Genomic DNA, 25,897 nt, shown 5'->3' on the forward strand with positions numbered 1-25,897 from the left:
TTACATGCTGCTGTGTTGATCCTCAGGTGTCTCCACCTGCTACAGATTTTCTGGCTTGTTTTATACTTCTTATCAAATGAAGTCTCTTGTTTCAAAAGAATAGTTATTCCCATAGAGATCACCATGATTCCACAAACAGCATACACTCACTTGTAAGTACCTGTGCACTAACTGGCATGCAGTAAGCCAAGGTTCATCAAATCAGCTGTGTCACAGGATTTTTCAGCCCTTGTACAATACAGGACAATACAGAAATTCTGCACTGTATTTTCATTCTTCTGTCTTTGCAGGCATACCAGGCAGCGACTATATCAATGCCAACTACATAGATGGATACAGGAAGCAGAATGCTTACATAGCAACACAGGGGGCATTGCCAGAAACCTTTGGTGACTTCTGGAGAATGATGTGGGAACAACGAGGTGCAACTGTCGTCATGATGACAAAACTAGAGGAGAGGTCCAGGGTAAGGAAAGCTTATGCAAGGTTAATAATATTGTACCTGAATTACCACTAATGTCAGTTTTTTGTTTCCTTCACATATGTTTACCTGCTCTCTTTATATGTGCAAAAACAGATTTTATTTTTAATGTTACCAGAAGTTAAAAGTGTTTGCACCATATATAGGAAATCTTGCTTTCACTATGAACCTTCCAAGCCATTATATTTTTTTAGTATTTTTTTATGCTTTGAAATAATTTTAATTTTTGATCGCAATGATCTTGGGGGGTTGTTTGCTTTTTTAATCATGTTAGAAATCTTATGAGGTGACCAAAAGAGTTACTTGTCTCTAGTAATAAGAATATGAATGTATCATCCTGTTATGAAGAAGTTAATGTATGTGAACAGTATTCAGTTATCAATTTAAATGGTGTAGATTCAGCATTATTTGACATCAATGAAGATTTGGATTTGCTTGAGAAACTTTTTTTTTTTTTTAGTGCATTCTGGTAGCTGGAAAATTAGAACAAGCGCATGTAATAACTGAATACAAAAAAATTATCTGTGGTATTTCAAATTCAATTTTGCAGAGCAAAGTAAAATTAGGAAACTAAAACACTAAAACATAAGGATTATGGGTCCGATAATAACATGATACTATTCAAATAACAGAACTGTAGATTCTATTATTAGAAGAGTTATAATAAAATGTGCACTGTATGTAAAGGGAAATAAAAACAGTAATTCGGGTTTTTTATAAGATAGTGATAGCAAGTGTAGTAACAGACCATGGTGTGTTGCATGAAGTGGGTCCGTGTTTGGTGGCATTTATCAGTTCTAAGAGTGGATGTTATTGGAGAGGAGGGAGTAAAAGGAAAAAGAAAATGGAGAAAAACAAGATAAAGAGGGGGAGAAAGAGAGATGAGAAAAATCATCAGCACCAGCCAGTCAGGAAGACAAACAAGTATTTAGCCCTGAGTGGTGGTTCCTCCATTCAACTTTTTCTACAGTAACTGTATTTTGTGTCAAGATGCAGTTCTCATGGGTTGTTCATGCTCATGATGCTGTTACCATTGCTGGGAGCTCACATTGGCTAGGGAGAGTGCTGCACAGCTGGGTTCATTGCTGAGCTTTTTTTCAAACACATTTATGTGTCCTATATCATAAGCCAGAAACTTCAACCAAATGTAGATATCAGAAAGGGAGAGAAAGAAGTGGTCATTCTAACATCAGTGGTAATCAGATCCCTTGGGACCCTGCCACAACAACTGTAGAAGGGTTTTCAAATCCAGGAGATGAACAACAGACAGGAGTGTCAAAGAAAAAAACACTGCCACAAACATTCTGAGGTACTCTGTCCTAGAGCTGGCGTGAAGGAGCAGGAAGCTGCAAGCGGGAAGCAGGATGCAGGACTGCAGGTGGAAAAAGCTGAGGTATCAAATGCTCTGTATAATGAGTTAAAAAATGCCATAAATATGAAGGATCAAGAAGCGTTCAGTAAAATAGAAAGACATTAGGAGGGAGGACAGATTTTTCATCCAGAAGGGTTTTAAATCAGTAAAAATATCTTACAGAAGTAACTGGATAATAGTTCAGTAACAGATAATAGTTCAGATATTTCGGTGGTTCATGTTTGAGCTCCATTTCAAAATGAAAATATTTCAGCATGTGTCAGCCTGCAACAGGGTGGAGTGCACTATAAAGCCTAATGCTGTACTGTGTTGCCATTGATGTCTTTTTCATATACTTGGGTACCTATAATTACAATGATTACATAACTTGAACCTCTTGGCAGCAGTCATTCCTTTCTGGAGGTTTACCAAAATATATATAAATATATATTCTTTTACCCTTTCCATCATTTCTATAAGTAGAGTAGGCCTTTTGCAGTTCAAGCAATGTATAGCATTCTAGTTATAGAATCACTTCCCACATGTAACTTCAACCCACATCAACAACACTGCTTTTACATACCTGATGGTAATTACTACATAGCAAAGGGTAATTTTAGCAGAATTTTTCTTTTTATCTTGGGTCTACAGACCTTGGCAGGCACTGCCTGTTTGGAATTGAGAAGATGAAATTTTGGCCATTTCTTCACTAATTAATTCTTTAAAGTTGCTGTTAAATGACACCAGACCAAAGAAAAAAATGGTTCCTAATAAGCAGCCCATTGCAAAAGGTATACTTAAGTACTTGGAATTTTATCTTAATACTGCAGGCCACAGACAGCCACTGTCAAGAAGGATGTTTTGATGTAGCTAAATGAAATTCTTTTCATTCTCTCCAATAATTGCCTAGCAGAGTTTTATGCTAACTCTAGCCTTTGTTGGCTGCACCCTAAAAAAACACTGATCAGAATAGTAATCACCTCCAGAAGTGATTAGCATTCAGAAACAGTAATTCCCTAAGTGAAATGAGAAACTAGACATTCTAGTCAATGGATTGCTCATGCATTCAATGCTTATATTTGTGTACTTTTTGTGCATAATTTAGCGCCTTCTGTGTTCATAGGCTGAATCTGATGCATTCATTGCAGAACATTACATACCAACTACTCAGTAAATAACTCAGTTCCCAATCTCAGTCTGCAGCTCTGTGAATACGGCATACCAGTTACCTCTTCTAATCCAGTAGCTGCATGTAATGTAATTGATGGTATTGATGGTGAGACAGCAGTGGGAATCCCTGTGTTGAAAAAAATCCCAGTTATGACCTTACATTGCTGTTTTTTCTCATGCTATGACTTTTATATAGCATATTCTTGTAGCAGAAAAACAAGTGAGATTTCAAACATGAAATATAAGCACTGTTACATATCATTAGGGATGAAGAGCTTTGCTAATTTTGTTTCTCTTTCTCCTTTGATTTTGTTTTGATTGCTTTTGTGTCTTGGCAGCCTGATCATTATTCCTGCTGCAAGGCAAGATTGTTTCTCCCTGGGACTTTCTGTTTTCCATCTCCATGTCGTCGTTTCTGTTTAGCTAGCATTTTTTCATTGTGTAGTCCTGCAGCCTGGTATCAGCCTTTTTAACCTGGACTTCATAGATAAAGACGAGGATTTTAATTGCATCCGCAGAAATAAAGTTGGTTCATTAGCATGTGTTAGATGTCTGAGTGACTTCAGATTTGAGAATGTTCATATTTCACAGCTGAGCAGATCAAATGAAGATGTTTCAGTGAATTCATTATTCATTTGTTTGCCTATAAGGAAGCTGCAGGAAAAGAAGCTCTTTCACTTATAACCTTTCACACTTAGTTGGTTTTATATTAAATGTCATCACCTGAATTTCCCTTGACCTAAACCAGACTGCAGAGACAAAGTCAGTGTCATCATTCAGCTACCATGAAAATAATTTGTATCAAAAAGGATTATACACACTGGAACTGCATGGACCAGTGTTAGTAGCATTTTTGTCACAGATACAAGTTTAGTCTTAGTGAAATAAAAGAACAATATTGAGGGCTGTAAATTCGAGATTAAAGGAAAAAAAAGCAGTTGTGTGTTATACCAAGGAAATATGTAAAACACTTAAAGCTTTAATGTGTGATACCTTTCTTTCCTACTTCTCTGTCTTTTGCACTACCCCAAGCAGTACAGATTAGATTTTGTTGTTGTTGTTGCTGTTGTTGTTGGGTTTTGGGTTGTTGTTTTCTTTTTTTCTCCTCTCAACTAATTGGATGTTCTGAGTACTCGTGCTGTAATGAACTTTATAAATGATAGATGAAAAATATCTCTTCACAGCAAAACATAATGTTTCCTTCAATAGGAAACATCTAGTCCTGCCTCCTTTTTTATGGTACTATACTGTTGTAGATTGTCCACTTGCAAGAGAACACAATCCTTTCTTTGCTTTGTAATTCTGGACTTTGAATGTGTTATCTTGGAACTGATAAAAAATACTTACTTCCCTCCTTAACCTCATAACAATATTTTCTGTATTGAGACTCCATTGCCTAGATTTAAAATCTTTTGACAAAAAATCCCAGTCAGATCACAGCTAAATGAAAATATAATAACACTATCAAGTATTCAAATATTAGCAGTTAAATGATAGTATAATGTCAATATCAAATTGATATTGATCCAGATTCTGAACTTCTTTACTGATAAGGAAGGCTTTAGTTTTCATAGTGATACTATCAGTTTCAGTCAAATTTGCTAATGACTAGTGAATGCATGAGGAAATTACATTTGTGGCATTCTGTTAGCTTGTCCCAAACAGCTATTGGACTGTCATAAAGTGGATACCATCATCAGTATTATAAACAAAAATCATCTAAAAAACCATAAGCATAGAATAATCATCTTGGTTTTTCATGGTTTAACATCTGAATCCTGAGTCTTCTTTGGGAAGGTGGAGATTGAAAAAAGCCCAGTAGAAAAGTCACGTATGAAAAAAAAGCCCAGTAGAAAAGTCTCAGATGTTCACCATTATTGATACACATGGGACTATTTGCATGGGTCCTGTATTTGTTCCATTAGAGCATCAAAAGATAGTTGAAAATCCCTGATCTTATCTTCTCTCAATTTGTCACTGACACCTGAGGGTGTCAGGAGAGATGGCATTGTCATGATAAAAGGTAAATGGACTTTTCCTGGTATTGCTGAAATGCTAAATAGGAGCTCCTGTTCTTTCAAGCATCAAACATCAGAACACTTCTGTCTGAGTATTTCAACTAATTTTTTATAGATTTAGAGACTATTTCATGTGTAAGGAAAATGGGTGACAGTAGAAATATCAAGTAAGTAAAATAATTATTTATGGTTTGTTTTCCTTAGTGGGTTTGGTTGGATATTTTAAGGAGGATATAATAAATTAAGTCAGGGAAGGTTTATTCAAATTCAACTAGTACAAGACCCACAGCAAGTTGAAAACAGAGTGGAAAATGTAATTGGGAAAAATGTGCACTGGGACTCCTTAGTAAAAACAGCTTTGAAACAGACTGGTGACCAAAGATTTCTAAGTCTTGCTGTAGGTAAGGAAAGAATAAAAGCAGGTCTGGGAAGAACACTACATTTTTCTATTCAAAATGTGCATGTTGCTAAGATTTTTCTTGAATCCTCATTTGTTGATGGCAGAGTAGGCACTGATCTGATTTCATACTTAAGATAAGGCAAGAGTACATGCACCACAGTAACTAACAAGCACAGAAAATAATACAGTTTTATTTTCTGTATGAAATAGATGCAGCAGAATTTTACATGCAATTGTGATGGAGTTAGTCTTCCATTTGATGTGCAGGCTTCTGCAGCAAATTTCAGATGTTTCCTCCTAAGTATGTTTTGGGTAATACTGGAGGTAATACCTGTCAAAATACTGCATCAAAAATAAGTGACAATTAGACATCTTCACTAAAGGAGTAGAGAAGTCAGCAATAGTGCACTTAAAAATTAATTTAAGAATATTGTCAATATGGTCCCAAGTGCACCTGCATTCTGCTGTATTTAGGTAGAATGTAATTGATTTTTGCAGAAAACTTATATTGTTATTTTGTATTGGGTAGCACAGGTGCATGAAAATGTAGGGTTTTTTTAAAGTTGTGAAACATATTTATTTAGGAAAATATAAAAATAAATTTTAGCTATGCTTTGTAGCAACAGAAAACATCATTCTTTAGCTGCTAAGTGGTAAGTTAGCATATACATCAGCAGATATTAGTACATAAAACACATTGCAGATGGCATTTTTTCATACTAATTTGTATTATTTTACTAAAGAATTAAATGTGCAGTTTTGTCACTGTTCATTCCATAGTTTTAATGGAAAACCAATACCTTCTGTACCAAGAATATACTATCAAAATTTTATTTCACTTCTTTAGTGCTCACTGCAAGCCAAGATATGAGTCAGATGAAGAATGAATGAATGAGAGAACTGGGTAGGAAAAAAAAGAAAAACAAAATCAAGTACACCATGTGTTCACCAGATTTACAAAAATAAAAATAAAAATGTGTAGGTTTGTACCAATTTTTTTTTTCACTGTAACAGAATGCTGCAGCCACAGTCCAAGAATTCCTACACCATCTTAAGAGGTAGAGTCACCAGTTGTAATGTCCGAATTGTAAAACTCCACCATAACTGTTTACTATGGAAGGATTCTGAGAGGTACAAGGGCAGGAACATGGTCAGCTCTCACTGAAATGCAGTCAGTCATAGGTTCTTAATGCATGCAAGAATCTAATGCAATAAAACTTAGAGTTTGTTTTGCTAGGCACATTTCAGGTGGAAGAGCTGTGCCAAGGTGCCTCAGCTAAAACTGACTATTAATATCATCCCACAAAATAGCTGTGGAAATACCATACTATAAGTAGGGTTAATTTTCTGTGAAGGAATTTCTTTTACACACTACATAGACTCAAAATCTGGTTATTTCAGCTTATACACATTTGAAGTTGAGAACATCCAGAATTAATGTCCCTTGTGCAAAGATGTTGGTAAATTACAGAGAATCTAGAAGAGAAGAGTGATGAGCAGATTCTGGAGAAATAGCAAGATTTTGATTTGTTTTGCATATAAAAGAGTGAAGGAAATCGTAGTAGTCTTTCAGCATGTGAAAGGCTGTTAAAAAATTTTCATAGCAATCAACCATTTTCCCTGCCTCTGGGGCTTTAAGGAAGCAGAAATAAACTTGGCAGCAAACATGATTTATATTGAAATATTAAAGAACTTCCAAAATGTAGCATGAATCAAGCAAGCTTTGTCAGATATTGTATGCAGTCTCTTCGATTGTAAACTTCCAAGAACTGTTTGCACCAGAGTCTTACCTGAAATAGTCTTGAGCTGGCAATACCTGGTATTGCCAAAAGTATTTTTCAAGGCAACCATCTAGTACTTTGTGTTATCATGCTCTGTGGGTTCCTTTAGCTGTTAGGGTAAACTGATGGTTTTCTATAAAAATAACATTTCCCTGAAGCAAGTGGATAGCAAGTGGTTTAGTAAAAACCATATTCTAACTCTGTAATTCGACTTCATTTTCTTATTTCCTTTGCTTTGTGCTTGAGGTAAGACATATATTTACTACCTCCTATAATTCTTCTCTTAATGCAAACATAATACATTCTCTTAATTCATAGGAACTATGCCACACGTAGAAAATGCCCCTTGGCATTTTTAGTTAGAAGATTAAAAATTCTGCTTATTTGTTTTCAAAATTGAGTGAATGTAGAATCTTAGAACCATTAAAGTTGGAAAAAAAACTTAAAGCTCATGAAATCCAATTTTACCAAATACCATCATGCCCATTAAACCATATTACAAAGTTCCATGTCCACTAGTTTTTTTAACACTTCCAGGGATGGTGACTCCTGCATTTCCCTGGGAAGCCTGTTCCAATGGTGCTAACTCACTCTTTCAGTGAAGAAATTTTTCCTGATATGCAACCTGAACCTCCCCTGGAGCAGCTTGAGGCCTTTTCCTCTTGTCCTCTTGCTGGTTGCCCGGAAAAGGAGATCGACCCCCCAGCTCACCACAACCTCCTTTCAGGCAGAGCACAGTAAGATTCAATGGTTCTAGAGCACCTTCTTTTCTCCAGATTGAGCAGCACAGGCTTACACATTTGAGGCCCTTCACCAGTTTTGTGGCCTTCTCTGGCCCTCATGTTTGATTTAGCATTGTAGTGTATTACTTCAGAGCACGGTGTTTGGTCAAGCAGTTTGAGGCTTGAAAGTGTCAGACAATGGATTTAGTATTGTTTATCAAGAAGTAAACCTACTTTTCCTTATTTAACAGATTATGGTGAGAAACTCAAGGCCAGTTGTCCTTTATGACAAGCAAAAAATCAGGAAAATTTAAGTTCTTACAACAGATGTCTCTGAAAAAGAATACTACGATTCACATTTTGTATCATTTACAGAGCTTGTCCTATGTCCTAAGAAAATTAATGGCAACAGCTGGGTACTGAGGTTGGTCGTCAGTGCTTTGGCTAGGGGAATTTACAGGGGAACTGCATGAAATACATTTCTGAGATAAATTTAATCTGTGTATTAAACTAGCTATAGAAAGCTCACCTTGACTTGAAGTTCCATTCAAAATCCAGACTGAGACCTCTAGGTCCACAAAATACTTTCCAATGTACCTTTTCATGTATTAGTTCTGTTTCAAGTGAACCATAGACATAATAACAATAGATATTTTTTATCTGATTTTTCTTTCCTTTGATCCTTTTGTTTCACTGATATTTTACATAATATTCGTATCAGTTTAAAGAGGTAGTTCTCTTTTATGGAAAATAGTAGATCTTCATTACAGCACTTGAATAGCAGGCTGAAATGTTCAATATGTTCTTCATAGTTTAATATCTTATTCACTGAAAGGATTACTCAGGCTGCACAGAGTGATCAGTCTTGAGTACAAGAGGATGAAACAAAAAGTAGTCAGCACATTCACTTTTCCAGTCAGTCCATTCATTTAAACCTTTTCAAGACCTTTATGGAAAATCTTGCTGAACTTAACTGTTTGACAGACTCATCCTTCAAAATGAAATCATTAAAACCATGCCTTCCCTGCTGTTAGAAAGAGCTGAAAAAGTCCATCTCACATTTATTTCAGCAATAAAGTTTTGATCTGTTCTTTGCTTGCATAGATGAAGATGAAAATTGAGATAGACAACACTTTTAAACATGCCTAATGTTCCTTTCAATATCCATTTCCTTTTGTTTTAATAACCATACCACAGTCTTTCATAAGGATCAGAATGGAAAAAAATTTTGAGGATAATCTCTTTAATTAATCAATTATCTTTCAGTGTTAACTGTTAACCTACTAATCATATCTCAGAAAATTCAGAAAGTAGGGGTGTAATGAGGGTGTATTTTAAAGCCTTAGTAGAGGAATAAAGTTTGTTATTAATTGATTAGCATATGGTTTGTGTTGCCTCCAGATTCTTATTGGATTTTTTTTTTTGTAGCTACTGTAGTTAGGAGCAAAATCTAAAACTTATTTATGACTATGAATTTATATTTTAATCTTTCATTTAGACCTAGACTGAAGTCAGTGAGTGTCACTAGAGCATATCTTGTTCAAATAAAATAGAAAAACATATGCCTCTACTCTGATTTTTATTTTTTTTGTCTTTGCTTTATAATCTCAAATATTGTCAGTGTCTTTAAGCTTTAGAGTCAAATCAGCCAAATCTTTAGGTGACAAGACATTGTTGGAAAAAGAAAATGGCTTTGGAGTAATATCTGTTTGGAGACAGAGCATTATCTGAAATCTCTGAGGCAGTAAACTATCCTGATAGGGTTTGAGACAGGTTCCACCACCAGCAATTGGCACTACGTCTCTTAATGCATAATTATTATTACCATTCAACAACATTTATTCTTCCATTATTGAAAAAAGTTTTTTTAGTAAGAAAACCAGAGCAAGAAATTATGTACTACTGATATTCTGTATTCTAGATGCAGCATAGTTCATACACATCTCTTACAGCAAATAATATGCTATATATATCTACTTGATGCTCATTTTCTGTTTCTTTCCTGATCTTTTTTCGTTCTGTCCTTATAATCTTTGATGGTTTGTAACAGCTGGTTCATGTGTTAAGAATCACCTGAAGGAGCTTTTCAGCTTGAATGATGGAACTTTGTACTGGAAAATGATTTCTCTACCCTTGAATGTCAGGAATCTTTGTATTCATATGTTCATATGGAAATACACTTCCTTCAGCTCTGTTGATGCATAGCAGCATGTTCTCTAGTGTCTATGACTTGTTGAAGTGTGAATATCTACGAATATTAGGAACTCTGTAGTTGAAACTTTTCAAGTCTGAAAATGTCTCAAGCTTCTCATTTTTAATGGAAAAGGATGCATTTGCATTTTTTACAGCTTTGCTTTCAGTGAATACTTGTATTTCCATGACGAGCAAGGATTTGCATGGTTTGAGTAGAAGAAATGTAGAGAAAGAAAATATATGTATTTTTGAGAGGAAAGTTAAGAGAATGTGCCTATCATTAGTTACATATTTTAGACACATCTACTACTATGGTATTTAAAATTATTTCTTAATACATTTAGTAATTTGAGAGCTGCTTTGATCTTGTATGTGGTGGTTTTGGCAGTCTGCAACTTATCATCATAGATCACTGGTAGATGGTGTCAGGGAGCAGAATGGTCCCCCTGTTACCCAGAAGGAGGCAGTCAGTTCTCTAACTGAGCTACTTGGATATTCATAAATCTATGGGCTCAGATGGGATCCATCCCAGGGTGATGAGGGAGCTGCAGATGAGTTTGCAAAGCCACATCTCCATCATTTACCAAGAGTCCTGGCTCACTGGGGAGGTTCCAGGTGACTGGAAACTGGCCAATGTGACATCCATTCACAACAAGGGTGGGAAGGAGGATCCTGGTAACCATAGGCCAGTTAGCCTGGCCTCAGTACCTGGTAAGGTAATGGAACAGTTTCTACTGGGTGTCAGCACACAGGAGTTACAGGATGGCCGGGGTGTCAGACCCCGCCAGCACAGCTTTAGGAGAGGTAGGTCATGTTTGACCAACTTGGTCTCCTTTTATGACCAGATGACCCACCTGGGGGATGCAGGGAAAGGCTGTGGATATCGTGTACCTGGACTTCAGCAAGACCTTTGACACTGTCTCCCACAGCAAACTCCTGGAAAAGCTGGAAGCTCATGGCTTGGACAGGAGCACTCTGTGCTGGGTTAAGAACTGTCTGGATGGCCGGGCCCAGAGAGTGGTGAATGGTGCTGCATCCACTGGGGATCAGTCACCAGTGGTGTCTGTCAGGGGTCTGTGCTGGGGCTAGTCCTGTTCAGTATTTTATTTATGACATGGATGAGGGCAAAAAGTCTTTCATTAGTAAATTTTCAGATGACACTAAGCTGGGAGTGTGTGTTAATCTGCTGGAAGGTAGGAGGGCTCTGCAGAAAGACTTGGAACTGTTAGATGGACGAGCAGAGCCCAACAGGATGAAGTTTAATAAGTCCAAGTGCCAAGTACAGGGAGGTCATTCTTCCTGTGAGGCCACATGTTGAGTTCTGTGACCAGTTCTGGGCCCTCAGTTTAGGAAGGATGTTGAGATGCTTGAGCACATCCAGAGAGGCAACAAGGCTGGTGAGGGGTTTGGAACGCAAACCCTGTGAGGAACAGCTGAGGGAGCTGGGATTGTTCAACCTGGACAAAAGGAGACTCAGGAGTGACCTTATCACTCTCTACAGCTCCCTGAAAAGTGGCTGTAGTCAGGTGGGGTCAGTCTCTTTCATCAGGCAGCAAATTATCATTCTCAGAATGAGAAGACACAGTCTTCAGCTTGCCAAGGGAAATATAGTTTGGATATTAGGAAAAAGTTGTCTATGGGAAGAGTGATAAAGTACTGGAATTTTCTGCCTAGGGAGGTGGTGGAGTCATCATCCCTGGATGTGTTTAAAAAATGATTGGACCTGGCACTCAGTGCCATGGTTTATTTGAAGTGTGAGGGCATGGGTTGGACTAGATGGTCTTGAAGGTCTCTTCCAAACTAATGATTCTGTGATTTTGTGATAGTGAAAGTAGTAATAAAAGGTATGCTTTTCAGTATTTGTAATTTCTCTCCTCTTTAAAAAAAAACACTCTTCTAAATCACCAGTGAGTTACTTCACACTCGTGTCTGCTTCATTCATCTTGCCATCTTTAGTGGCAGGCAAGAGAGCCTTAGATAATTACTGGTGGAAACTGTTCTCATGTGTATCGGCGATGGAGAGAAAGGGATGACCAAGTTCTGACCAGAAGCCAAATTTATTGAGGATACAGGGATTTTTGTAGGGTTTTACCCATAGGGCTCTTATATAGGGTAATATTTTGGTAACAATTTCCCACTGATTACACATCGCATCACCTGGTAAAAGTTTCACAATATGTTTCTTGCCCAGTGATCAGTTACCTTCTGTCTGTCTCTCCCACAGTTTCAGCTTGATAACGCTTAAGATATCAGGTCCCCTTTACCATTTCCCTTGTACTGTCTGTTTTCATTTCCCATACAAATTCAGTTAGTGGCACTAACAATGAGAAAAACTCCCATTGGGTGCAGGTGAATAAATTCTACTAGGGAAAAGATCAACCCTTGAAACTCAAAGCTACATGGATAAGAGAAAGGTAATGACTGTGAGGTGAGGGCTCATCAAAGGTATATTAGAAAATAACTGTGACAATAAAAATACTGTATTTCTGGGGCAGGCTAGTATTATCATCATTTATGTATGCCATATAATATTTTTTTCCAAATTAGTTAGACAAACAAGGAAGAAATTACTCTTACTGAAAAGAAATTAAAGACAGATCAAAAAGCTAAAGCAAAAACATATTTTGCAAAAAAAAAAAAAATCAAAATCAACTTGTTGACATTTAGTGTTAAATTTTGGATGATTCAACAGAATTGAGATTTTTTTCTGAAAAGAACATAGAATATGTAACCTCTCCCACTTCAAGACCTGAAGACTGGGATCTTAGTATAGACTAAAACATTTGGAAAGAACTCTGTCTCAGAAAGTAGTGTCTTACCAATTAATTTGTATTATCTGGTCCTCTGCTGCCAGTGAAGTCCAATAGAAAACATTGTTTGATCTCTCACAAAGATAAATTGGACTGTAAATTGTTAGGAGTGTTGGGAATATAAGGTTTATGATCACAGAGTGAAAGAGGGTAGGAGGCACATAAGGACACATCTCTGAAGAAGACCTCTTGTTCTGAGAAAAATCAATAGGCAAAAAGGACAAAAGATGAAGTTCAATCAACCTACGCTTCATGTGCTCTTCCAGAAGGTCAAATCCACATCAACCTGAAATCAGGGGCTTTTTTTTCTAAAGGAATTGATACTTATTTTCATCAGTTTCCACTTCCAAATAATATATATACTAGACTACAAATTGAGTTTCTTATTGAACATTTAGTGTCTGCTACCAGCAGCAGTCCTCTGCATCATGTAGCTCTCACAGAAAGTATTTTTGAAAAACTCTACCATAATTGAAGTTTGTGTTGGATAAACTACTACATTAAAACAAACAAACAAAAAAAAATCTGCACCTAAAAGAGCATGAACATTTATTTTTTCCCAGCCTAACTGAAAAGGAGCAGTTGTCTATAGCTTTCTAAGTCCAAGTATATTCTTAACATTAGATTACGCTACAGAATGAAAATATAAAACATTTTCTGTCATTTTAAAACTTGTCAAATTTTGTTGTTAGCAAATGGAAGCTGGTTAATTTTTCAGGAATGCTTTCTGGAAGCTTGTACTGCTTCTCTGAGCATACAATTTATGTGTGACATCTACAGAGTGAAGAAGAGAGTAACATATTTAGGCATGCAAAGGCACAGCTATACTCTTCTCTCTTACTTTAATTAAATATTAATTTTTATTAATTTTAAAAAAACCCCACAAGTTTAGTCAGAGGTTTATACTAAATCTGTAGTTGCTAAGATTAAAATTGCAGTTGTTATGTATCAACAATTTCCATGAAAAATGTCTCATTCCATGGGAATTAATAAATAATAAACCACAACTTGTTTGTTTAAAATACAGGTAACCAATATGGACAAGTTGCACTGCTTCTATATTAATAATAAACTGAAATTAGATTTACTTATATTTGCACATTTCATTTGAAAACATGCTTTTCAGTTTGGTTTACGATGACCAAGGGGGTCAGTACTAGGAATCTTGCAAATATATAGCAGATATTTGTGAAATATTTGCGAAACTTACTTCCTCAGTAAATTGACACAACGAAGTAATTATTTAAGTGCTCAATAAGAACATTTATTCACTCTCAATCAATTTCTTCACTCCAATTTTTAATAGTGTGGTATCAATAACATCTTAGTTACTTTATTGCCATTCCATATCTCTAAATTAAACTATCATTTCCGGTAAAAAAATGTTTTCCTTTACTTTGCCACTAATGAATTCTTATAATCTGCTTCAGTGCTAGAATTTTTTTCATCTCTGTCTAGAAGACTTGTTCTCAGACTGTGATTTGAGAACCATTAATGTGATCTGTGACCTCTGAGCCTCAAAATAAAATGATCTGTGAACAAAAGCTATTTGGGTCTGGAGAGTTGGAAAGCATATCAAGTCTTTTTTCAATAAGTTTTGTGCAGAATGAAGGACCTGGAGAGCACACAGGTTTCAAAGACACATATTTTAATTTCCCATTTTGGGGAAATAATTAGTTTTTCTTGTCATGTAGCAGGAAAATTCACTTTTTCTAATTGGAGATATTGTGCAATATACTGCTTTTGTTATTTTTTACATTTAGTGTATTCTCATTGAATTTGGTAAGAATCTGGCTTGGAGTGATTAATGAAGGCATTTGTTTAAAAAAACAAATATGTTATTACTGGACTCCTTTTAAACTTTTCTGAACTGTAGGAAGGGCTAATTGGTTAGAATGTATTGTTATAAATAGAATAGGGATTGACTCTCTATTTCACCCGTCAGCCACTGAAAGTAAAATGTTTTAAATTACCTGACCCCATACTGCTTTGTACTACATTTTCTGGTGGGTTTAGGGCTTCAGCATATCTATTTTCTTAATGATTTTCATTGCCTTAGCCATGTTGATAACAATATAGTTCTCTTACGTGTTATCTTACACAGAATTACTACATTTTTTATTATTCTAAGTTGTGGCATTTTGAAATCAAGATTCATTAAGAATGAAATGCTTCATGTTTTTTAAGATTTGATAGATGAACTCACCACCAAACCATGTTTTTAAATGCCTGTGGATCCAATTTCATTACATGCTTCCTCTCTGATGAGCACTGATCTCAAAAGGAATTTTTTTTCTCACAATCCACTTAATAGTTGCTGATGCCCTTTCATTTATCAGTGCGCTGAAATTATTTCTGAAAAATACTTATTTGTACTGAACTATTTCTATACATAATAAATATTAATATGAAAGCAGTAGTTTATAAGCTTGGGGACTAATGTAAAATATGGCAAATACTGAAAAAGTTCCATCTGAGTTGAAGGGATTAGTACTGTTATTAAATTATGGACTATGAAAAGTGAAGATATAGGTCATACTTTGAGCTTCTATAAATTGTTTTTTTCTTCAGTGTATCTGTGCTTATTAGCATTTCTCAATTATCTGTCCTACTGAACTTGCCCATTATAGAATAAAACATTATATAATCTACTACCAGAATGGCAGTTCTTGTGGATGATAAAATAAATTTCTTGTGTTGGAAGTTGGCCATTCTAACTCCACATACTTTTAAAACCTATGGTGATATACAGTCAGATATGTAACAAATTTCAGTATTAAATGTATTAAATGATAACATATCTTCCACTGCAGGTGAAGTGTGATCAATACTGGCCAAGCAGAGGCACAGAAACTTATGGACTAATCCAAGTGACCCTTTCAGACACTGTTGAATTGGCAACATACTGTGTTCGTACATTTGCACTTTACAAGGTATATATACTTATATATACTTACTATATATTTTTAAATTGAAAGGCTGGCAATTTTTTGTATCCTCTCCCATTCTTTCCTTCCTATCACTAGCCTCCCTCCTGTCACCTTGTCCTCCTTCTTCCTTTTGCTTCATGCCCTACCTGCCTGCCTTTTCAGCTTACTTCCTTATTCCCTTTCCTCCTTCCTCTCCTTTCATTTTTCTCCCTTGTTTCCTTCTAACAGCACTGAACATTGAGACTTCTACAGAGTACATTTTTCTGATGATATGAAGTTTTGTAAGTTAGTGCAGAGCTCTCACCATGAAAAACTTGAATACTAACTAAGTCTGTGGCAGTTATGGTGCACAAGTGTACAGTACAGTTAAAGATCTTACATTGTTTGAATCTGTAATTTGGATTTTTCCTCCATTGCCTGAATTCTTTTTCTTGCTGGCCCCAAATATTTAAACAATTTTCACTGGTATATGTGCTTCTGCAGTTGTTTCACTGAAAAGTGCCAATATCATCTCAAGTAGCAGTTTTGTCACAAAACTTTTAAATTTCATAGAATGGCTCAAGTGAGAAAAGGGAAGTGAGGCAATTCCAGTTCACTGCCTGGCCTGACCATGGTGTCCCAGAACACCCAACACCATTCTTAGCTTTCCTGCGACGAGTCAAGACATGCAACCCACCTGATGCCGGACCTATGGTTGTGCATTGCAGGTAAGCCCAGGAGTTTCTTCAAAGCATATTATGTCAAGGTTTCTGCTTTCTGTTTTGTTGCAGATGAAAGTGTGATTTTCTTTCAAATAGACTTCTGTCAAAGAAAAAGATGGTTGCACTGCAAATCCAGGACCTGAGTATGGCACTGCCAACTTGGTTAGACTAGAATTATTTTATTTGGTCTATGCACAATTAATTTAATTTTAGAACATCAAAAGATCTCCTGGGATAATGTCTGCAGGGAGAATATAAATGTATCTGTGGCATTCAGAATGTGACGTGAAAAAGGAAGAGGATAATATTGGCTTAAGAGACTAAGTGCTGAAGAAACTGTGTTTTATGCAATGAAACACTTTTTGAAATTATTACTTATATTGTGTGAAGAAGTAGCAAACATTAGAATTAAGATAGATAAATTCAAAGTTTCATTGAAAGTAGGTAAATTCAGGTAAAACCTGAATCTGTATTCTGGGTTAAATCCTCAGTTTAGGACTTCAGGGAGCTGAAAATGCAAAGAAAGTACCTGGGGAACAAGCTGAACCCAGCTTCAGGGAAATGAGTGCTCTGTGATTTTTGCAAAGTAGCAAACCTCTTCAGGCATTATAGGGTATGAATTAATAAAACTGGAAGAACAAAAGTCAACTGCTCTTTGTGTTTTGGGGCTAAGGACAATAAAGAGATATGGCTTCTTTGGAACTTGCTGAACAGATCTTTGAGGAAGCCTTAAAATCATGTTGATAAGTACATTATCAGAACATACGTACCCATTCTGGTAGAAATAAACTCCAAGTTGAGTTCCCTCATGACAATATTCCAGGGCTATATTGTGGTACATTGTATAGCTTTCTGTGTAGCCCTTTTCAAAGCAAGTTCCTAAGATCACTGTTTCTTGTGAACTTAATTTTGGAATGCCTTCAGTTAGTAAGGCTCAGAGTTACTACACATGGATCACTGAAGTTACAAATGCTTAGCATGTTTGAAAACCAGTCTTGCTTTGTCATCCAAAACCTCAGGAATAGTAATTACAGCATACCACCATGTGTAGTTCTGACTTCTTAACATACTGATAACCAGCCATGGAATTTGATAATTTAAGCATAAAGTGATGGAAAGAAGCCCCTGCATACAAGACAGAAAAGTAAATTCCACAGGAACTTAAAATAAGCAGAACTGAAGGGCACAGACTGTTTACAAAATATCAGAGAACATGGAACACAGATATCAAATGATTATTGAAACACCAGGATTAAAAATGTGGAATAATTATAAATAACAGCACAAATATATTCATAAAGTTTGCTGAGTTTTTCTTTAATGGAGACAAATACTTTTGTACTTGCATTTGCAGGGTCTTATGATTATTGTCTAGGATTTTATATTTCCACAGATACAGTTTCGGTAGCTTGATCTATATATAGCATTCCTCCAAAGTCACTGAACAGTGAAGATGCTTGCTATACTCTAAATCAAAACCAGACTTAATAGAAGAAATTAATCTTCCCACTCTGGAAGATCTCTTAAGTTAATATAATAGCCTAAATCACCACAACGCAAAAATAGGCAAATTAAATCAGTCCTTATGGCTAGTCATTGGAAAAGATGAAATAAAATGCACTGCTTGTTATCACTCAGTGGTACTGATGAAGTACAAGGCCATTATTTTCTCTTTTTCATTAGTTTTGCCAGCAGATTTCATTGAAAGTGGTTGTCATGTTAGGTAGTATGATTTTATGCCTGAGGGACTTTTTTATCCCAAATTCCTGTTAATTTATAAATTTATAAATTAATAAATCAATAATTTATCTGCAATAAGCATAATCTGCTAAACATAAGCTTTTTGCCTCATGTATAGTTACTTAAGACTAGGATTTCAGTCACTTCATACAACCTAACCTCTAAAAAACAGACTTTCACTTATCCTATTATTTTAGCGAGGTTTTGAAATTCCACTCCTAACAATCTGTCTATGAGCAGAATTAATGAGACCAGGTTTCTGAAGAATTTAAAAATGTATGTCTCTGTAACTAAAACAGGCTGGGCATTTAGCATCAAATGTTCTGGACAGTCCAAAGTTTATGAATGTGCTAATAAACTCCTCAATGTAATGTGTTGACTATCCAGCTGATAGGCTAACAAGAAGTTTGTAAAGTGTTTCTCACAATAGAAATGTGATCTGTGCAATACAATACAAAAGAGATTTGTATTGCCTTATTATTTTGAATTCAACACGATTTTCTTGGGGCTGACTTGTGCAGGGCCAGGAGTCAGACTTCAAAATAATCCTTGTGGGTCCCCTTCAACTCAGGCTATTCTATGATTCTATTCTTACTGAGTTGGTTTTAAAAAAATAGAAAAGCAACTATTGAGCATCACCACGGTACTTTCAGGTAAAAGGATATGTCTTTCATACAACAACATGAAAATACTTCTCATTTGGTTTGAAATTAAAGTACTGGACATGCATAAGCATTTCATTTCAAGGTAATAAAAAAAGAATTTAGAGCAGATAAAGTTCTGTACATATTCTGTTTTTTAATTATAATCTGCTTTCCATTTTTTTTTCTTCTCTGTTGCTCACTTCATATTATAAGTTTGTCCATTCCAGTCTTTCATTTGCTTATTAAAAATAATTTTAACATTTTATCAGTTTTTTTCTCTCCAAGTCTGGACCGATCCTTATTCTGTGGACCCCATTAAGTACATTCTACTGGTGTCTTTCAATTCCATTGTTTTCTCAAACTTACTTCACTGTTGATATCACATTTCTGAACCATTTAATTAAATATGTTCCTACCTTTCTTAGTATTTTTTCTGAAGTAAGTTTGTCATTCTAACAGTAATTAGAATAATTCTAATTGTCATTCCAGTTTTTCCAAGCATCTCCTTTAACTGCACTGTACTAGCTGCTATTTTCTACTGAGATATTTTTCTGCTCTTGACAAACTTCCTGGTTTTCATTTGTTCCTTTTCTGTCCCCTAGTCTGTCTCTGCAGCCTTTTAAATATTCCTCTTGTCCTTTTTCTGTATCTTGTCTGTCATTGTCTCCCATTTTGTGTTCAGGACTACCTAAATCCCTTTTCATCAAATTCTCCCATTTCATCATCCAGATTTAAAAAGTACTTAAGACTTTTCTAACTAGAGCCAAACAGTATAATACAGAACCATACCTTATATCCTTTGCCTAATGTAGACAGTCTTTTCAATAATATCTCATTGAAGTAGTAATCTGAGTTTAGTTTCTAGAAGGAATACAGGATTTATAGTGGCAATTTTAAGGCATCTGAGACATCAGTAATACCTTATTTTATATTTCTTCCAGTACGTACCAAACTATCAGAGCTCAGGAAATTATAATAATCACGTTACAGAAGTATAAACAGAATAGGAGTTGCTTTTAAAAAATGTATGATAAAAAGAAAGAGTAAAAAGGGTTGAAGAATCTGAGGAAGCCTTTTTCTGCAAACTTTTAAAACATCGAAACTGAAAAACAAAGCTATCAGACAACAAAGTACAGGAAAAATTTAGTTCTCACCATGTGTGGGCAAGGAATACAAAAGCCAGCTGTCTGTATTTTGATCCTTACAAAGTAACCCCCAATTTATTTTGTATTTATCAGTAGGTGTTGCAAGTGAAAGGTTTAGCCCAAGCTTTTCCTTACTGCATATCTACCCTTTAGCAGGCAGTAGTATTACTGCCTTAATACTGATCAGCAGTTGTTTTTCAGTCCATTTCATGTTAAGGGATTAAATGGTTCTTCTAGTTTGCTCCATGGTTTGGGGGTACAGCTAAATGTCCAGTAGAGAATCAATATCCTGGAATATCCTGGATTCTTGATTCTTGGTTCATGAGTGGCCCCCTACCAGTTTGTATCAAAGCCTCATTTTTGGTAAGCTATTTTAATATTGTGTTCCTAGGAAATTGTTTTTGTGTGTGTATGAAGAAATTATTTAATAATGTGCTTAGTGGGAAGAAGTCTGAGCTGAAAACACCTGACTAGTGAAGAACTCACCCTCTAGATTTGAATAACCTCTGTTCACGTAACGGTGACCAGAAAAAGAAAACTTAGTTCCATCTAGTGAAATTAACTGAGAATGTACATTCTACATACTACTACATTACTAAACTTGCAAAGATGAGTTCTGATAAATGTATGTCAAAGATATTGAAATTGTGATCTTCTTAATAATTTTTGTGTGATAATAACAGAGAAATACAGAATTATATGGTCAGAATTTCTAAAACATTGTCAATTACTTATTACAAATATATATGCAATATACAATAGATGCAATAAAGGCATCTTTGCATATCATTTAGACATCTACTTTTGATTATGATTTGATTGCTGGTACAGTATTGAGTTGGAATCTAATATAGAAGTCAAAAGCATGTTGAGAATTTCATAAGGACATTCTACCAGTCAAAGCTCTTACCTGTGGCTGTGGTTTACCCTCAGCCAGGAGCCAAGCCCCAACAACTGCTTACTCACTCCCATACCAGCTGGATTGGGAAGAGAATTAGAAGAGTAAAAGCTGGAAAACTCATAGGTTGAGATAAAATCAATTTAATAGGGAAAGCAAAAGCTGCCCATACAAGCAAAGCAAAACAAGGAATTCAGTCATTTATTCAGTGCTTCCGATGGGCAGGCAGGGCCCCATCACACATAATGATGACTTGGGAAGACAGGCACCATTGCTCCAAATGTCTCCCCCTGCCTTCTTCTTTCCCCCACCTTATATATTAAGCATGATGACATATGGTCTGAAATATCCCTTTGCTCATTTTGGGTCACCTGTGTCTCCTCCCAAGCTTCCTTGAGCTGCACCACACACAGAAACAGAGGTAAGAAGTTTGTGAAGAAAATAAGTTCTACCCCAGCCAAAACCAGCACATTTGTGCTGAAAAGTTGGCAAGATTTTAAGTGGAAAAGGTAGCTAAAATATATTCATAGATATGTTAATTTAAGGGAAAAAAACATAGATCATTGTTGAAAAAGTTATGGAGCACCAAGGAAAACATCAAAGCCTAATCTAAATGCAGATTTTTTTTTTTAATTTAAGTAATTAGATATTTTTAAAGGACTACTTCCATGAAAAGGTGTAGTTGTCATAACATAAATGCGTAATTCCACTGTACTATTCTCCCAAGAAAAAAAGATAAAGTTTTCTGTCCATATCTACCAGGGAAGATAGCTCAGTAGAGCCTCAGTCAAGGTTGATTTAAATTTTCCATGATCCTTTCTCTTGGTGTGAGGAAGAGAAAAGCAGATAAATAAAATCCACAAATGAAACTTAGCAATCCCATCCTGTTCATAGTTACTTTACACAATATGTTCAAATCTTGACTGGCTTATTTAGAGTAACTTGTCAGAAGATTTTTTCTGTAGTGTTTAGAATAGCTGATGCCTATAGATATTTTTTTTATTGTTCACAATTATATTTTAAGATTACCCTTTCAGTCCCTTTGCACAGAAGTTGACTAATACCACAATCCCACTGGTCTTTCTGCATGACTTGCCCTAATTTGCAGAGCTGATCTAGAAAAAATTGTTTCTGTAATGAAAAAATGCAGGCTTAAGTTCTAGGATTCTGCATTGGTGAGACTCTAATGTGTGGTCTAATGATAGGGGGGTAAACACACGTTTTTGTTTGAAGTTGGATTAGTGCAGGCAAACAGGTGCTAATCAGATCACAATAAACCAGTACTGGAGGGTGTCTGGAATTTTATGCCATGATGTTTTCAAAACATCACAGAAACTTTAGTAGCTGGTTCAGTAACACCACCTAAAAGCTTAATGTGTTAGTGCAATCCCATATGTTTGAATCTTTCTTTTAATACCAGCACCAAGGGGCATATCTCTAAGATACTTTTTCAAGCTTTGCAGGTACTGTTAATGCTGCTATTACTAACAAAAAAACTTGGATGTTTGGAGGAATGTGACTGTTTTAAGTAAATCTCTGTCTGACTATACTAACATAACCAGTTAGCAAAGTGAAAAACAAGATAATTTTTAAAAAAATAACAAAACACCATATGATATTCTATTTCCTAAAGTAGAATACTTATCTAATTTTTCTTCAGTGCTTGTGAATAAAAAATAGACCATTTAAGAAAAAATATACTTATCAAAGGCAATGATTTTCCAGTGGATTGTTTTATTTCACTTCTGTATCGTTTGAAATGCTTCTTTTGCCACAGGCCTTACAAGTGCTCATTTTTTAATCCTTGCAGTGAGTAGGTTGGAAATGACTGCCTATCCTTTTTCACGGTGGGGAAAAAAAAAGCCTTCCCTGTACATATTCAGAAATAACACAAGTAAGATGGAAAATACTAGAATCTTCCAGATCCCTTCCCTTTCTCTGTCCTGAGAACAATACAGGACCCTTCCTAACTTCCTTGGATTGAAAGCTCTAGAGAGGAAAAGACAGTGAAAACATTTTAGTATGACAAGTATTTTAACATCATAGATATTCTAAATTTTCTCTGCTTTACCCACATGTCTTTGTCCAGAAATTATTGAGTTGCTACTGTGTATTAAACTGTGCTGGGTTTCATCCCTGTAAAAACCACTGTAAAACTGTTTCTATTTCAGCTGTTAAATGTGGAATATTGTACATCTCATAAATATTTTCTTTCTTCATAGTCATTGTTCATTTATAGAAAGCAAAGAGGGGTAAGATTGTTTTTAGAATCTCAGATTGAAAAGATGTTTAGTTGGTGATCCTGCTTAAAATACTGGGTTCCTCTCAACATAAAAATATAGCAATAAGTTAATGTCTATGTTTTTCTAGTCTCAGCAAGTCAGACCATGCAATCAGAGTAACTGACTGGGAGTAGTTTCATTTCTGCACATACCTTTATTCTTAGAAGTTATTTCATTTCAACATATAGAGGATAAGGCTTGCAGTGTTTATGCCTTGGATGCTTAATCTCTGCTTAAGAAAGTGCAACTGAATTCGCTTAATTTAGAAAACTTTGGATGGCTTCTTTGTCTTTGATCAACTGTTGGGAATTGCAGAATCTACTGGAAAAAGAGAAAGAGTCTAGAAAAAAAGTTGATAAAGGCTAGATGTAGGAAATTGGTATAGCAAGACGCTCCTTGGTAATTTTGTAATAAATGGTATTACATACATGGACAGGAGATGTTACAAATAGAGAGGAGTTTGGATTTGCCTTCATATTCTGACCATAAAAACTTTCAAGGTTGTGAAAATGCAGATTCTGAAAACCTTGCGGTTGAAGACCCTGGATATTTAATGCTGAACATGCTGAAGGCCCTGGATATTTTATACTGAAGAGCTGACATGTAATTTCTGGGATATGTTCATGCAAGTGCACAGACAAAAGGTAGCGTTTCCAACTGTATGCTGATAGAGAGAGCAATGGATGGGTAATGCTGGATTTTCCTTTCTCTCTTTCAAATTTGAGTGTCACTAGTTAGAATCATATTGATAGCAAAGATGCCATTCCATTCTTATTAGCTCAGGTCTCTAATTTTTTTTCTTAAATTTAGGTACTTTTATATGAAAACCTGGAAATATGAACATGACAAGAACTAGCATACCATAGTTAATGTGAAGGTGTGTGGGGTCCCTTAAAATTGGCCTTGATAAGGTTTTTTTGTTAGAGTAGGAAAATACTATGCTACATTATCTGTAAATCTTCCATGAGGTGTCAAACACAAGCAAACTGATACTGATCCACTTTCAAGTTTTGTCTTCAGTTAGAAATCAGTTCTGCACAGCAAAAAAGCCCCTTCTAAAACCTGAACAGTAGCTGCTGTAGTATATGCTTCCATTGTTTATAAGCATTAAAACTCAGATTGTATCACTGAAAAACCCTTATTAAAATTCAAAAACATATAAATAACAAGTAATAGCACTATTTCATCATGCAGGTTCAAATAATGAAAAACACCTACTTGTGGTCTCTTTGATTAAATCCATCATATGTGTATAAAGCCATATTTGGTTGGCACTTAGCCTGTGGTTCAGGGGATTATACCCCCCACTGGTGTGACTCAGGGCTGGATTATCTTTTGAAATCCTAAAAAGCTGCTGTGACTGCATAGGGCAAGATTTGTTTCTGGTAGCAGTCAGAAATCTGTAAAGGAATATAGGGAATGCTATTACTTGATAGAATCAGTGTTCTGTCTAGGCCAGTTTCCTGTCTCTGACAATGGCAAATGTCAGAAATTTCAGGAGAAAGTACGAAACTCCAATGTCAACAATATTTCAGTAGTTTCCTCTCCAGCAGCAAGCAGTAAGTGACTAGTTTAGTCTTGCTTTATGAGAATTTCAATTCTTTTCACCTTTATTCCTCTAGCTGCTTAGAGAAAGTGGTAGATACTTTTTTGCTTATATTCTGGACTGTATTTTTTACCTTTTTTAAGTAGTTTCACACATATACATTAGAAGATATTTATTTACCTTTAATTTAAATGTGTCCATTTCACTAAACGTCTTTGGAAGGATTTTAAAATGTGTTATTTAATGCTGTTTCATGTTTTTACATGTATACAACATTTCCTTGAGTTCATACATTATAAAAAAAATGGACTAGCAAAATACTCTAACCCATTCCAGTATTCGTTATGTGGAGGGAGGTGGAAGGGAATTTTCACATCCTTGACATTTTGTTCTCTGTTCCCTCCTTTTGTGATGTACTCTTTTTTGGTAGCCTGGGTAAAAGTAACTATTCTCTGGGGATTTTTTTTTTTTAATAAAAGGTAAGGCAGTAAAAATAGTTACATTATTACACCACATTTTCATCTAAGTTGCCCAGTGGACATACTGAGGTCTGACTTTGATTTGGCTAACAAATGGTTTCAATTGAGCAGGTCTGCTGAAGACTGATGACTTTTCACTGGGCAAAATAACCTGTCCCTCATTAAAATGTAATAATTGTCTGTAAGATTTTTTTTTAACAAATGCAATGACTTTTCCATGTGTTATCTCAAGTTACAAATATGTTGGTGCTGATAATTATTTCCATATATATATTATCATGTCCTACAAGGCCTGTAATTTCCTTTGACCTAAGATGTAGTTTGATACATTATTTGATCAGCACTCTTAGTGAGTCATTTTATCCATATGTATTTAGTTAATTGGTTATTTTTCTCCCCACCCATGTTTATATATAATATACTCTACAAAGGAAAAGGAAATCTGACTGCTTGCAGCTGAGTCTAGTAAAAGAGCAATTAGGTTCTATCAGAGCCAGCAGCTGTCCGTAATGAATTCTGAATTAAAATTATGAGTGAAGAAAATAATCCAGCCATCTGCAGGAAATGTGAAAATATTTTTATAACCCAATAGCTGAATTCTGGAAA

The 25,897-nt window shown here is 35.5% G+C and overlaps 1 protein-coding gene across 1 annotated transcript in view; it reads left to right on the forward strand.

Moving 5' to 3' along the window:
• PTPRD (protein tyrosine phosphatase receptor type D) overlaps positions 1 to 25,897 on the forward strand; it is a 225,125-nt gene that overhangs the window by 177,195 nt on the left and 22,033 nt on the right. Inside the window, exons 24-26 of the mRNA XM_062513752.1 lie at positions 291 to 466; positions 15,740 to 15,859; positions 16,409 to 16,563. Of these exons, the coding sequence (XP_062369736.1) occupies positions 291 to 466; positions 15,740 to 15,859; positions 16,409 to 16,563 (451 nt within the window). The remainder of the gene's footprint in view (positions 1 to 290; positions 467 to 15,739; positions 15,860 to 16,408; positions 16,564 to 25,897) is intronic.

This window comes from Cinclus cinclus, chromosome Z (genome assembly GCF_963662255.1).
Source record: "Cinclus cinclus chromosome Z, bCinCin1.1, whole genome shotgun sequence".
NCBI classification, from domain to species: domain Eukaryota; kingdom Metazoa; phylum Chordata; class Aves; order Passeriformes; family Cinclidae; genus Cinclus; species Cinclus cinclus.